The 15,584-nt window shown below is 50.3% G+C and overlaps 1 protein-coding gene across 6 annotated transcripts in view; it reads left to right on the top strand.

The window, feature by feature from the left end:
- The first annotated feature begins 800 nt into the window (after positions 1-800).
- Positions 801-15,584, top strand: part of LOC141406856 (probable bifunctional dTTP/UTP pyrophosphatase/methyltransferase protein) — a 49,724-nt gene continuing 34,940 nt past the window's right edge. For all 6 annotated transcript variants that reach the window (XR_012429876.1, XR_012429877.1, XM_074029239.1 and 3 more), the window contains exons 1-3: positions 801-972; positions 7,438-7,569; positions 13,652-13,699. Coding sequence is in view for 4 of the 6 variants with exons in the window: in XM_074029239.1 (XP_073885340.1) it covers positions 880-972; positions 7,438-7,569; positions 13,652-13,699 (273 nt within the window). In the remaining 2 variants the exon portion in view is untranslated. The remainder of the gene's footprint in view (positions 973-7,437; positions 7,570-13,651; positions 13,700-15,584) is intronic.

Below are 15,584 nucleotides of genomic sequence, written 5' to 3'. Positions count from 1 at the left end.
CTGGCCCCCCCACTTTCGGGTAAGAACACCCCACCCCCCACCGCTGCTCACAACCGCAGCCGCGGGAACCCCAGCATTTCCACTCCCCACGCCGCGCCTGCAAGGAACCCCAGGAATCCACGCCGGCCTTTCCTCCCTGGGGGACCCCCAGCTGCTGGCGCGTCCTGCGGGATTGTCAGTCTTGGCGCTGCGGGCGGGGCGGGGAGGGGCGGGGCGAGCGCCAGGGGCGGGGACAGGGCCCGGGAGGCGGAGCTGGGGGCGGTGCTTCACTGCGAGGCCGGGGCGGTGCCCGAGGGGAGTCGGGCGGGGGTGTGGCCTGGGCGTGGCCTCACGGGGAGACCAATGGAGGCGTGGAGTGGGCGTGGCCTGGAGGGGAGGGCAACGACGGCGAGGCCGGGGCGGGGCATCGCGGGGAGGCCAATGAAGGCATGGACTGGGCGTGGCTTCATGGGGAAGCCAATGGAGGCGTGGAGTGGGCGTGGCCTGGAGGGGAGGGCAACGACGGCGAGGCCGGGGCGGGGCATCGCGGGGAGGCCAATGAAGGCATGGACTGGGCGTGGCCTCACGGGGAGGCCAATGGAGGCGTGGAGTGGGCGTGGCCTGAAGGGGAGGACAACGACGGCGAGGCCGGGGCGGGGCATCGCGGGGAGGCCAATGAAGGCATGGACTGGGCGTGGCCTCACGGGGAAGCCAATGGAGGCTTGGAGTGGGCGAGGCCTGGCGAGGAAGGCAATGAAGACCTGGACGGGGCGTGGCCTCGCGGAGGCGGGCGGGGCGTGGCCTCGCGGAGGCGGGACTCTGGCCGCCGTTTTTTGCAGCTGCGCTCACCGCGGGCTCTGGGCTCTGCTCCGCGGACTCCCGGCTCCCGGCGTGGGCGCCATGGTGCTGTGCCCGGTGATCGGGAAGCTGCTGCACAAGCGCGTGGTGCTGGCCAGCGCCTCCCCGCGCCGTCAGGAGATCCTCAGCAACGCGGTGCGGCCTGGGCCTGGGCGGGGCAGGGGGCAGGGGGCAGGGGGCGGAGGGGCTGAACCCAGGAGGGCCCAGAGACCCAGGAACCCGAGGGGTAGGGATGGGAGAGTGACCCGAGACCCTGAGGGATGGGGGAGGGCAGAGTGACCCGGGACCCCCAGGGATGCGGTTGGGGAGAGTGACCCGGAAGCTCCAGGGATGGGGGAGGGGAGAGTAACCCGGGACCCCCGAGGGATGGGGGTGGGGAGTGACCTGCGACCCCTTAGGGATGGGGAAGGAGAGAGTAACTCGGGACCCCTAGGAATGGAGAGGGTAGAGTGACCGAGGACCCCTAGGGGTGGGGAGAGCAGTCTGACCCTGGACCCCCATGGATGGGGACGGGGAGAGTAACCCGGGACCCCTAGGAATGGGGAGGGCTGAGTCACCCAGGAGCCCCTAGGGGTGGGGAGAGCAGTCTGACCCTGGACCCCCATGGATGGGGACGCGGAGAGTAACCCGGGACCCCTAGGGTTGGGGAGGGCTGAGTCACCCAGGAGCCCCTAGGGACGGGGGAGGGGAGAGTAACCCAGGCCCCTAGGAATGGGGAGGGCAGAGTGACCTGGGACCCCCAGGGATGTGGGAGGGGAGAGTAAGCCGGGACCCCTAGGGATGGGGGAGTGGGGGAGAGTAACCCAGGACCCCTAGGAATTTGGAGGGCAGAGTGACGCGGGACCCCCAGGGTTGGGGGTGAGGAGAGTAACCCAGGACCCCTAGGGATGGGGTTGGGGAGAGTGATCCCGGACCCCTAGGAATGGGGAGGGCAGACTGACCCAGAACCCCCAGGGATGGGGACGGGGAGAGTAACCCGGGACCCCTAGGGTTGGGGAGGGCTGAGTCACCCAGGAGCCCCTAGGGGTGGGGGAGGGGAGAGTAACCCAGGCCCCTAGGAATGGGGGAGGGCAGAGTGACCTGGGACCCCCCAGGGATGTGGGAGGGGAGAGTAACCCGGGACCCCTAGAGATGGGGAGGGCAGAGTCACCCAGGACCCCTAGGGATGGTGGTGGGGAGACTAACCCGGGACCTCCTAGGGATGGGGTTGGGAAGAGTGACCCAGGACCCCTAGGCATGGGGTTGGGGAGAGTGACCTAGGAGCCCCTAGGCATGGGGTTGGGGAGAGTAACCTGGGACCCCTAGGAATGGGAAGGACAGAGTGACCCAGGACCCCTAGGGATGGTGGTGGGGAGACTAACCCGGGACCCCTAGGGATGGGGAAGGGGAGAGTGACCTAGGAGCCCTAGGCATGGGGTTGGGGACAGTAACCTGGGACCCCTAGGAATGGGGAGGGCAGTGTGACCCAGGACCCCTAGCGATGGGGAAGGGGAGCGTGACCCAGGACCCCTAGGGATGGGGATGGGGAGACTAACCCAGGACCCCCCTAGTGATGAGGGAGAGCAGAGTGACCCAGGACCCCCTAGGAATGGGGAGGGCACAGTGACCCAGGACCCCCTAGGGATGGGGGAAGGGAGAGTGACCCGGGACTCCCTAGGGATGGGGGAGGGGAGTGACCTGGGACCCCTGGGGATTGGGGAGGTGAGTGATCCAGGACTTCTAGGGATGGAGTGAGCCCTGTGTCTGAAGGTTGGGCTTCATCGTTGGGGTGTGGGAAGTGTTTCCTGGTGCCCCCGTGGGGATCTTATTGCGGGTGGTAGTGGGCCTAGGCAGTGGGTGTCTGCCTCTCTCTGGAGCCCTAATGACATGGAGGAGAGGGTCTAGTGATGAAGGGATAGTTACTGGTGATGGGGGTAGTTACTGGTGATGGGGGATAGTTATAGGTGATGTGGGATAGTTACTGGTGATGGGAGATAGTTACTGTTGATGGGGGGATGGTTACTGGTGATGGGGGGATGGTTACTGGTGATGGGATATAGTTACTGGTGATGGGGGTTAGTTACTGGTGATGGGGGGTAGTTATTGGTGATGGGGGGTAGTTACTGGTGATGGGGATAGTTACTGGTGATGGGGGTAGTTACTGGTGATGGGGGGCAGTTACTGGTGATGAGGGGTAGTTACTGGTGATGGGGGGTATTACTGGTGATGGGGGGGTACTACCCTCACTGGTGATGGTGGGCAGTTACCGGTGATATGGGGTAGTTACTGGTGATGGGGGTAGTTACTGGTGATATGGGATAGTTACTGGTGGTGGGGAGTAGTTACTGGTGATGGGGGTAGTTACTGGTGATGGGGAGTAGTTACTGGTGATGGGGGTAGTTACTGGTGATATGGCATAGTTACTGGTGATGGGGGTAGTTACTGGTGATGGGGGGTAGTTACTGGTGATGGGGGTAGTTACTGGTGATATGGCATAGTTACTGGTGATGGGGGTAGTTACTGGTGATGGGGGTAGTTACTGGTGATGAGGAGTAGTTACTGGTGATGGGGGTAGTTACTGGTGATATGGCATAGTTACTGGTGATGGGGGTAGTTACTGGTGATGGGGGGTAGTTACTGGTGATGGGGGTAGTTACTGGTGATATGGCATAGTTACTGGTGATGGGGGTAGTTACTGGTGATGGGGGGTAGTTACTGGTGATGGGGGTAGTTACTGGTGATGGGGAGATGGTTACTGGTGATATGGGATAGCTACTGGTGATGGGGGGTAGTTACTGGTGATGGGGGTAGTTACTGTTGATGGGGGGATGGTTACTGGTGATGTGGGGTAGTTACTGGTGATATGGGATAGTTACTGGTGATGGGCGGTAGTTACTGGTGATGGGAGGTACTATCCTCACTGGTGATGGGGGGCAGTTACTGGTGATGAGGGGTAGTTACTGGTGATAGGGGTAGTTACTGGTGATGGGGGGTAGTTACTGGTGATGGGGATAGTTACTGGTGATGGGGGGTAGTAACTGGTGATGGGGGGTAGTTACTGGTGATGGGGATAGTTACTGGTGATGGGGGTAGTTACTGGTGATGGGGGGTAGTTATTGGTGATGGGGATAGTTACTGGTGATGGGAGTAGTTACTGGTGATGGGGGGTAGTTACTGGTGATGGGGGGTAGTTACTGGTGATGGGGAGTAGTTACTGGTGATGGGGGTAGTTACTGGTGATGGGGGTAGTTACTGGTGATGGGGGGTAGTTACTGGTGATGGGGAGTAGTTACTGGTGATGTGGGGTAGTTACTGGTGATGGGGGTAGTTACTGGTGATGGGGGGTAGTTACTGGTGATGGGGGGTAGTTACTGGTGATGGGGGGTAGTTACTGGTGATGGGGGGTACTACCCTCACTGGTGATGGAGGGCAGTTACTGGTGATGAGGGATAGTTACTGGTGATGCAGGGTAGTTACTGGTGATGTGGGGTAGTTACTGGTGATAGGGGTTAGCTACTGGTGATGGGGGTTAGCTACTGGTGATGGGGGTTAGCTACTGGTGATGGGGATAGTTACTGGTGGTGATGGGGGTAGTTACTGTTGATGGGGGTAGTTACTGGTGATGGGGGTTAGTTACTGGTGATGGGGTAGTTACTGGTGATGGGGGTAGTTACTGGTGATGGGGGTAGTTACTGGTGGTGGGGAGTAGTTACTGGTGATGGCAGAAAAGTTATTAGTGATGGTGGGGTAGTTACTGGTTGCCTATGGATAGAGCAGTGGGCAGGAGTCTGCTCTTGGGAACTAAGGACAGGAGGTCTGGTACCTGGGAGAGGGGACCCCACGTGCCTGGGCCTAGTGACGGGGATGAGAATGGTCTGGGTGCCTTACAGAAGGCATGGGTCTCCATGATGGGGGGTGACGGGGCATAAGGCAGGAGTCTACGTGATCTGGGGTTGAGGTCTGCGGGGCAGGTCCAGGGCTTGGTGACTGGTGCCCTGAAGACCAGGATGGGCGTTGGGGCCAGGATCTGGGTACGCCTTCAAGAGGTGAGGAGGGCTGAGGAGGGTGTAAGAGTTGAAGAAAGATGAAACAAGAAAAGCAGCTTCACAGTCAAAGACAGATTTATTTTGGAGAATAAGCCTGAGGGGGGCTTCCGGCGGCGTTCGGTCGGGAGCGTTCTCTTACAGACTGAGGGTACTTAAGGGTTTAGGAAGGGAAGCCTATGGCGGGCTCGGAATGTTTCTGTGTGAGGCAAAGTTGACTGATGGGTTGGAATGTCTCTGGTCTGAGGGGAGCTTATCTTGGCCTTGGGATGTTTCTGGTCACAGTGGTTTATTTCAGGGTTTGACTGTTTCTGGTCATGCTGACATTAGCCATGAGGCTCATGATTTGGGGCTGGTTTTAGGCGGTTTTTAATCAAGGGAACTTAAAATGGTGGCACTTAGGCCGGGCGCGGTGGCTCAAGCCTGTAATCCCAGCACTTTGGGAGGCCGAGACGGGCGGATCACGAGGTCAGGAGATCGAGACCATCCTGGCTAACACGGTGAAACCCCGTCTCTACTAAAAAAATACAAAAAACTAGCCGGGCGAGGTGGCGGGCGCCTGTAGTCCGAGCTACTCGGGAGGCTGAGGCAGGAGAATGGCATAAACCCGGGAGGTGGGGCTTGCGGTGAGCTGAGATCCGGCCACTGCACTCCAGCCTGGGCGACAAAGCGAGACTCCGTCTCAAAAAAAAAAAAAAAAAATGGTGGCACTTGTCCAAGTTGGCCGTGCGTGTCCAAGATGGCCGTGCGTGTCCAAGTTGGCAGTATGTGTCCAAGATGGTGATATGTGTCCAAGTTGGCCGTGCATGTCCAAGATGGCGGTGTGTGTTCAAGATGGTGATATGCGTCCAAGATGGCAGTATGTGTCCAAGTTGACCGTGTGTGTCCAAGATGGCGGTGTCTGTCCACGATGGCGGTGTGTGTCCACTATGGCGGTGTCTGTCCACGATGGCGGTGTCTGTCCACGATGGCGGTGTGTGTCCACGATGGCGGTGTGTGTCCACGATGGCGGTGTCTGTCCACGATGGCGGTGTGTGTCCACGATGGCGGTGTGTGTCCAAGATGGCGGTGTGTGTCCAAGATGACGGTGTGTGTCCACGATGGCGGTGTGTGTCCACGATGGGGGTGTGTGTCCACGATGGCGGTGTGTGTCCACGATGGCGGTGTGTGTCCACGATGGCGGTGTCTGTCCACGATGGCGGTGTCTGTCCACTATGGCGGTGTCTGTCCACGATGGCGGTGTGTGTCCACGATGGCGGTGTGTGTCCAAGATAGGGGTGTGTGTCCACGATGGCGGTGTGTGTCCAAGATGGCGGTGTGTGTCCAAGATGGCGGTGTCTGTCCACTATGGCGGTGTGTGTTCACGATGGCGGTGTCTGTCCACGATGGCGGTGTGTGTCCACGATGGCGGTGTGTGTCCACGATGGGGGTGTGTGTCCACGATGACGGTGTATGTCCAAGATGATGGGGTGTGTCCAAGATGGCGGTGTCTGTGCCAGATGGGGGTGTCTGTCCACGATGGCGGTGTGTGTCCACGATGGCGGTGTGTGTCCAAGATAGGGGTGTGTGTCCACGATGGTGGTGTGTGTCCAAGATGGCGGTGTGTGTCCAAGATGGCGGTGTCTGTCCACTATGGCGGTGTGTGTCCACGATGGCGGTGTGTGTCCACGATGGGGGTGTGTGTCCACGATGGCGGTGTCTGTCCACGATGGCGGTGTGTGTCCACGATGGCGGTGTGTGTCCACGATGGGGGTGTGTGTCCACGATGGCGGTGTGTGTCCACGATGGCGGTGTGTGTCCACGATGGCGGTGTGTGTCCACGATGACGGTGTATGTCCAAGATGATGGGGTGTGTCCAAGATGGCGGTGTCTGTCCCAGATGGGGGTGTCTGTCCACGATGGTGGTGTCTGTCCAAGATGACGGTGTGTGTCCAACATGGGGGTGTGTGTCCAAGATGACGATGCTTGTCTGTCAGAGGGGGAGATGCGGAGTTCCCTGAGCCCTGGCAGGTTGTGACAGCCAGGGGCACCCCCACTGGGGGCATTTACCACCGTCATTCCTGACCCCACAGTCTCTGCGGGGATCACTACCTCTCAGACCAGGCCTCCCCAGGGATGCTGTTTTCTCTTCCTGGGTACCAGGGATTGACTCAGAGCCATCATTGCTTCCTTTCCCGCAGCCATCACTGCTGGCATTTTTCCTGAACTTCCTGTGGGCAGGATGGTTTTACCCCAACCATCAGGGCTCCGGGAACCCTCTGCCACCATTGACTCATGCGTTCAGGGCCTGAGTCAATCCTTCCCCGCTGGCCTCTTCGTTCCTGGCTTCTTCCTTTGCCAATGTCTTCCGTCGAGAGCCAGGAAGGCCCCCGGTCAGTCCCTGAAGGCCCCTAACCACACTTAGGGAAAGCTCTGGTGAGTTTCCGACTCCCCGGCCACACTCAGGGAAGGTTCGGTGGATGGAGGAGAAGATCGGGGCGTGTAGCCAACATCTCCTGCCAATCTTGCATGTTCTGTTCCGTTCCGTTTTCTTAGGCTCTTTCGTTGACCCTCCTGACCCCTTTTTCTTCTGTTGCAGGGTCTGAGGTTTGAGGTGGTCCCCTCCAGGTTTAAAGAGAAGCTGGACAAAGCCTCCTTCGCCACTCCGTACGAGTACGCCATGGAGACCGCCAAGCAGAAGGCCTTGGAGGTGGCCACCCGGATGCACCAGGCAAGGGGCCCCCTGCCCTTCTGCCCCCATGAAAATTCCTTTGCTCTGACGAGGGGATTTGCAGGTGCTAAATATCCATGATACAAATAAGTGTCATTCACAAGATACAGTTGGTGCCACAGCTGAGCTATTACTATGTTACAATGTAATGCGCTGTTGCAAGTAACCTAATAGTTACTTAGATAATAGTATCATTTATGATACAGAATTAATGTAGATTATTACTATATGTGTTACATTCTCTTGCAATTGATATCATAGTATCATTTATGATATAGAATTAATGTACCTTATCTGCTACTATGTTATTCTCTTGCAATTGATGTAGCATCATTTATGATACAGAATTAATGTAGATTATTACTATATGTGTTATATTCTCTTGCAATTGATATCATAGTATCATTTATGATATAGAATTAATGTACCTTATCTGTTACTATGTTATTCTCTTGCAATTGATGTAGCATCATTTATGATACAGAATTAATGTAGATTATTACTATATGTGTTATATTCTCTTGCAATTGATATCATAGTATCATTTATGATATAGAATTAATGTAGCTTATCTGTTACTATGTTATTCTCTTGCAATTGATGTAGCATCATTTATGATATAGAATTAATGTAGATTATTACTATATGTGTTATATTCTCTTGCAATTGATATCATAGTATCATTTATGATATAGAATTAATGTACCTTATCTGTTACTATGTTATTCTCTTGCAATTGATGTAGCATCATTTATGATACAGAATTAATGTAGATTATTACTATATGTGTTATATTCTCTTGCAATTGATATCATAGTATCATTTATGATATAGAATTAATGTAGCTTATCTCTTACTATGTTATTCTCTTGCAATTGATGTAGCATCATTTATGATACAGAATTAATGTAGATTATTACTATATGTGTTATATTCTCTTGCAATTGATATCATAGTATCATTTATGATATAGAATTAATGTAGCTTATCTGTTACTATGTTATTCTCTTGCAATTGATGTAGCATCATTTATGATACAGAATTAATGTAGATTATTACTATATGTGTTATATTCTCTTGCAATTGATATCATAGTATCATTTATGATATAGAATTAATGAAGCTTATCTGTTACTATGTTATTCTCTTGCAATTGATGTAGCATCATTTATGATACAGAATTAATGTAGATTATTACTATATGTGTTATATTCTCTTGCAATTGATATCATAGCATCATTTATGATCTAGAATTAATGTAGATTATTACTATGTGTTATATTCTCTTGGAATTGATATCATAGCATCATTTATGATCTAGAATTAATGTAGATTATTACTATGTGTTATATTCTCTTGCAATTGATATCATAGCATCATTTATGATCTAGAATTAATGTAGCTTATCTGTTACTGTGTTATTCTCTTGCAATTGATATAGCATCATTTATGATATAGAATTAATGTAGATTATTACTATATGTGTTATATTCTCTTGCAATTGATATCATAGTATCATTTATGATATAGAATTAATGTAGCTTATCTGTTACTATGTTATTCTCTTGCAATTGATATAGCATCATTTATGATATAGAATTAATGTAGCTTATCTATTACTATATGTTACAATATTCTTTTGCAATTGATATCATAGCATCATTTATGATACAGAATTAATGTAGATTATTACTATGTGTTATATTCTCTTGCAATTGATATCATAGCATCATTTATGATCTAGAATTAATGTAGATTATTACTATGTGTTATATTCTCTTGCAATTGATATCAGTATCATTTATGATATAGAATTAATGTAGATTATTACTATGTGTTATATTCTCTTGCAATTGATATCATAGCATCATTTATGATCTAGAATTAATGTAGATTATTACTATGTGTTATATTCTCTTGCAATTGATATCATAGCATCATTTATGATCTAGAATTAATGTAGCTTATCTGTTACTGTGTTATTCTCTTGCAATTGATATAGCATCATTTATGATATAGAATTAATGTAGATTATTACTATATGTGTTATATTCTCTTGCAATTGATATCATAGTATCATTTATGATATAGAATTAATGTAGCTTATCTGTTACTATGTTATTCGCTTGCAATTGATATAGCATCATTTATGATATAGAATTAATGTAGCTTATCTATTACTATATGTTACAATATTCTTTTGCAATTGATATCATAGCATCATTTATGATACAGAATTAATGTAGATTATTACTATGTGTTATATTCTCTTGCAATTGATATCATAGCATCATTTATGATCTAGAATTAATGTAGATTATTACTATGTGTTATATTCTCTTGCAATTGATATCAGTATCATTTATGATATAGAACTAATGTAGATTATTACTATGTGTTATATTCTCTTGCAATTGATATCATAGCATCATTTATGATCTAGAATTAATGTAGATTATTACTATGTGTTATATTCTCTTGCAATTGATATCATAGCATCATTTATGATCTAGAATTAATGTAGATTATTACTATGTGTTATATTCTCTTGCAATTGATATCATAGCATCATTTATGATATAGAATTAATGTAGCTCATCTATTACTATATGTTTTAATATTCTCTTGCAATTGATATCAGCATCATTTATGATCTAGAATTAATGTAGATTATTACTATGTGTTATATTCTCTTGCAATTGATATGAATAGTATCATGTATGATATTCAATTAATGTAGCTTATCTATTACTATGTATTCTAATCTCTTATGGTCGGGCGCGGTGGCTCACGCCTATAATCCCAACACTTTGGGAGGCCAAGGCGGGCGGATCACCTGAGGTCAGGAATTCAACACCAGTCTGGCCAACATGGTGAAATCCCATCTCTACTGAAAATACAAAAATTATCTGGGCGTGGTGGTGCACGCCTGTAATCCCAGCTACTCAGCAGGCTGAGGCAGGAGAATTGCATGAACCCGGGAGATGGAAGTTGCAGTGAGCCGAGATCATGCCACTGCACTCCCGCCTGGGCGATAGAGCAAGACTCCGTGTCCAAAAAATAAAAAATAATTTATCTTGCAATTAATATAATAGTGTCATTTATGATATACAATTAATGTAGTTTATTACTATGTGTTATAATATTATCTTGCAATTAATATAATAGTATCATTTATGGTATACAATTAATGTCCAGTATTACTATGTGTTGTAATATTCTACAATTAATATAATAGTATTATATATTGTAATAGTATGATATAGAATTATGTAGCTTATTACCGTGCCACTATGTAATATCTGATTGCAATTAATGTAACATCATTTCTAATATAGAATTATGTAGTTTATGTGTTCCTATATGCTACAATGCAATATACAATTATAATTAATATACTACTATCATTTAAGATTTAAGATTCATGTAGCTTATCTGTTACTATGTTATGAATGTAATATTGCAATTAATATAGTAATATCAGTTACAATATAGAATTAACATCTATCAGTATGTGTTGCGATACACAGAATTAGTATGTGTTACTGTGTGAGACTATGTAATACACTATGACAATTAACATAATTGGATCATCATGTAGAATTACGTCACTTATCTGTTACTATATGCTACTATGTAATACACTATTATTTTAGTAGAGGTGGAGCTTCACCATGTTGGCCAGGCTGGTCTCCAACTCCTGACCTCAGGTGATCCACCTGCGTCGGCCTCCCAAAGTGTTGAGATTACAGGTGTGAGCCACCGCGCCCGGCCGTAATACACTATTATAATTAATACACTCCTGTCATTTAGGATAGAGAAGTCATGTAGCTTATCCATTACTATATGTTATATAATGTATGACTCCAATTAATATATGAGTCACAATGTATAAAATTAACGCAGCTATTACTATATGTTGTAACTTGCTGTTACAGAGAATGTAATACTATCATTTAGGATATAGAGTAAATGTAGCTCCCCTGTTGATGTGTGTTACCATACAATACGCCATGGCACTTAATAATAAGAGATACATTAGAGGGCCGGGTGCGGTGGCTCACACCTGTAATCCCAGCACTTTGTGAGGCCGAGGCGGGCAGATCACGAGGTCAGGAGATCAAGACCATCCTGGCTAACACGGTGAAACCCCGTCTCTACTAAAAACACACATACAAAAATTGGCTGGGCGTGGTGGCGGGTGCCTGTAGGTAGTGGCAGGTGCCTGTAGTCCCAGCTACTCGGGAGGCTGAGGCAGGAGAATGGCGGGAACCTGGGAGGCGGAGCTTGTAGTGAGCTGAGATGGCGCCACTGCCCTCCAGCCTGGGTGACAGAGCGAGACTCTGTCTCCAAAGGAAGGAAGGAGGGAAGGAGGGAAGGAAGGAAGGAAGGAAGGAGGGAGGGAGGGAGGGATGGAGGGAAGGAAGGAAGGAAGGAAGGAGGGAGGGAGGGAGGGAGGGAGGGAAGGAAGGAAGGAAGAAAGACATTAAAGAAAGGAAGGAAGGGAAGGAAGGAAGAAAGACATTAAAGGAAGGAAGGAAGGAAGGGAAGAAAGACATTAAAGGAAGGAAGGAAGGAGGGGAGGAAGATATTAAAGGAAGGAAGGAAGGGAAGGAAGACATTAAAGGAAGGAAGGAAGGAAGGAAGGAGGGGAGGAAGACATTAAAGGAAGGAAGGAAGGAAGGAGGGGAGGAAGACATTAAAGGAAGGAAGGAAGACATTAAAGGAAGGAAGGAAGGGAAGGAAGACATTAAAGGAAGGAAGGAAGGAAGGAGGGGAGGAAGACATTAAAGGAAGGAAGGAAGGGAAGGAAGACATTAAAGGAAGGAAGGAAGGAAGGAGGGGAGGAAGATATTAAAGGAAGGAAGGAAGGGAAGGAAGACATTAAAGAAAGGAAGGAAGGAAGGAAGGAGGGGAGGAAGACATTAAAGGAAGGAAGGAAGGAGGGGAGGAAGACATTAAAGGAAGGAAGGAGGGGAGGAAGACATTAAAGGAAGGAAGGAAGGGAAGGAAGACATTAAAGGAAGGAAAGAAAGAAGGGAAGGAAGACATTAAAGGAAGGAAGGAAGGATGGAGGGAAGAAAGGAAGGAAGGAAGAAAGACATTAAAGGAAGGAAGGATGGAAGGAAGGAAGGAAGGAAGGGAAGGAAGGAAGACATTAAAGGAAGGAAGGAGGGAAGGAAGGAAGGAGAGAGAAAAGGAAAGGAAGAAAGCCATTAGAGGGAATGCTGTTGTGAGTAGTGCTATGAAGACAGGAATATTGATTGTGGCTTTTGGCAGTGCAGAGCTTAGGGAGGCCAGGGCTGGGGGCGATGAAGGTCAAAGCTGCACGCACATGTCCTGTGACTGCCGGCTGCTCTGCGGCTGAATTTCCAACCTGGATCTGGATTTGTTTTATCACCCTAAATACCTTTTTTTTTTTTTCTTTCTTGCCTTTTTTGTTGTTGTTGTTGGAGACGGAGTCTGGCTCTGTCACCCAGGCTGGAGTGCAGCGGTGCGATCTCGGCTCACTGCAACCTCCACTGGTGCCCGACTGATAAATTTGTATTTTTCTTAGAGACGGGGTTTCACCGTGTTGGCCAGGCTGGTCTCGAACTCCTGACCTCAGGCGATGCACCCGCCTCAGCCTCCCAAAGTGCTGGGATGACAGGCGTGAGCCACGGCACCCGGCCCTAAGTACCTTTTTCTGAAATTACATCGAACAGGTCAAGTCTTTTGGCCTTAATTCTGGGCAACTTGGGGCCCCTGGATCAACCTCAAGTAGAACCTGGAAGAACAAAAACTTACGCAACAGGCATTGTGTTTCCCGTGGTGCCCGTGAGACGCTCTGTGAGGGCCGGACCCCTGATCCTGCAGCCCCTGGGGCCCCGGCCTCACCCACGTTCCAGTCCCTGCAGGGGGACCAGCTGGGACACCCACTCGTGTCCTTGCTCATGACTTGGAGCGTCCCCAGCCTGAACTTCCAAAGTGGGCCTGGCTTTGCACCCTGTGCTGCTGTTTCACGCCCGTACCAACGGGGTGGACACTCCTCTGTGAGACCCACGGCATGTCACCACTAAACCGGAATCTTGCTTTCTTGCAGAAGGACCTGCGGACGCCCGACGTGGTCATCGGGGCCGACACGATCGTGGTGAGTGTGGCCAGGGTCCCTCCTTTCTAACGTCCGACTTGGTTTTCACATGCTGGGTGACTCTGCCTGTTCCGGACGTTCCGGGTTCCCTTGAAGACAGCAGTCCTTTGCCAGGGGCCAGCAGCGCCTCCTGGGTATGAGCACCCTGGCCTGTGGAGGAAAGGGGTGGACTCGCTTCCGGAAACTTCCATCACAAACCGCCACCAGATAAGGGGCCTAAAGGCACAGGAAGGGGCCGGGCGCCGTCGCTCGCCCCTGTCATCCCAGCACTTTGGGAGGCCGAGGCGGGCGGATCACCTGACGTCAGGACTTCGAGATCAGCCTGGCCAACATGGTAAAGCCCCATCTCTACCAAAAACACAAAAATGATCACGCCTGTCATCCCAGCACTTTGGGAGGCCGAGATGGGCGGATCACGAGGTCAGGAGATGGAGACCATCCTGGCTAACACGGTGAGACCCCGTCTCTACTAAAAAAATACAAAAAAAAATTAACCGGGCTTGGTGGCGGGCGCCTGTGGTCCCAGCCGCTCGGGAGGCTGAGGCAGGAGAATCACTTCAATCCGGGAGGCGGGGGGTGCAGTGAGCCGAGATCACGCCACTGCTCTGCAACCTGTGTGAGAAGAGCAAGACTCTGCCAAAAAACAAACAAACGAAGGCACAGGAAGGTACACAGTTCTGGAGGCCAGAAGCCACAAATCAAGGTGTCTGTAGGATTCGTTCCTTCCAGACGTACTGAGGAGACGTTGGTCTTGGTCTGTCTCCAGCTCCTCGTGGCTGCCGGCAGCTCCTTGTATCCTTTGGCTCATGGGTCCCGTGGTTCCTATCGGTGCCTCCGTCTCCATGTGGCCTTCTCCCCTCTGGGTGTCAGTGTCCAGATTTTCCTCTTCTTTTTCTGGTTTTGAGACGGAGTCTCACTGTGTCGCCCAGGCTGGAGTGCAGTGGCGTGATCTCAGCTCACTGCAACCTCCGCCTCCCCGGGTTCAAGCGATTCTCCTGCCTCAGCCTCCCGAGTAGCTGGGATTACAGGCACCTGCCACCATGCCTGGCTAATTTTTGTATATTTAGTAGAGACAGGGTTTCACCACGTTGGCCAGGCTGGTCTCGAACTCCTGAGCTCAGGTGATCCACCCGCCTCGGCCTCCCAGAGTGCTGGGATTATAGGCATGAGCCACCGCGCCCGGCCGACATTTTCCTCTTCTTATGACGACACCTCTCATAAAGTGCCCGCCCTAATCCTGTCCAACCGCATCTTAATTACATCGGCAAAGACCCATTCCTCTTTTTTTTTTTTTTTTTTTTTTTTTTTTTTGAGACAGAGTCTCGCTCTGTCGCCCGGGCTGGAGTGCAGTGGCCGGATCTCAGCTCACTGCAAGCTCCGCCTCCCGGGTTCACGCCATTCTCCTGCCTCAGCCTCCCGAGTAGCTGGGACTACAGGCGCCCGCCACCTCGCCCGGCTAGTTTTTTGTATTTTTTAGTAGAGATGGGGTTTCACCGTGTTAGCCAGGATGGTCTCGATCTCCTGACTTCGTGATCTGCCCGTCTCGGCCTCCCAAAGTGCTGGGATTACAGGCTTGAGCCACCGCGCCCGGCCTTTTTTTTTTTTTTTGAGACAGAATCTCACTCTGTCCCCCAGGCTGGAGTGCAGTGGTGTGATCTCGGCTCACGGCAACCTCCGCTTCCCGGGTTCAAGCGATTCTCCTGCCTCAGCCTCCTGAGTAGCTGGGATTACAGGTGCCCACCACCACGCCCAGCTCATTTTTGTATTTTTAGTAGAGACGGGTTTCATCATGACCAGGCTGGTCTCAAACTCCTGACCTCAAGTGATCCGCCTGCCTGGGACTCCCAAAGTGCTGGGATGACAGGCGTGAGCCACCGTGCCCGGC

The sequence above is a fragment of the Macaca fascicularis genome, chromosome X (genome assembly GCF_037993035.2).
Source record: "Macaca fascicularis isolate 582-1 chromosome X, T2T-MFA8v1.1".
Classification (NCBI taxonomy): domain Eukaryota; kingdom Metazoa; phylum Chordata; class Mammalia; order Primates; family Cercopithecidae; genus Macaca; species Macaca fascicularis.
Note: the sequence above shows the minus strand (reverse complement) of the source record. Positions and strands in the feature narration are given on the sequence as shown.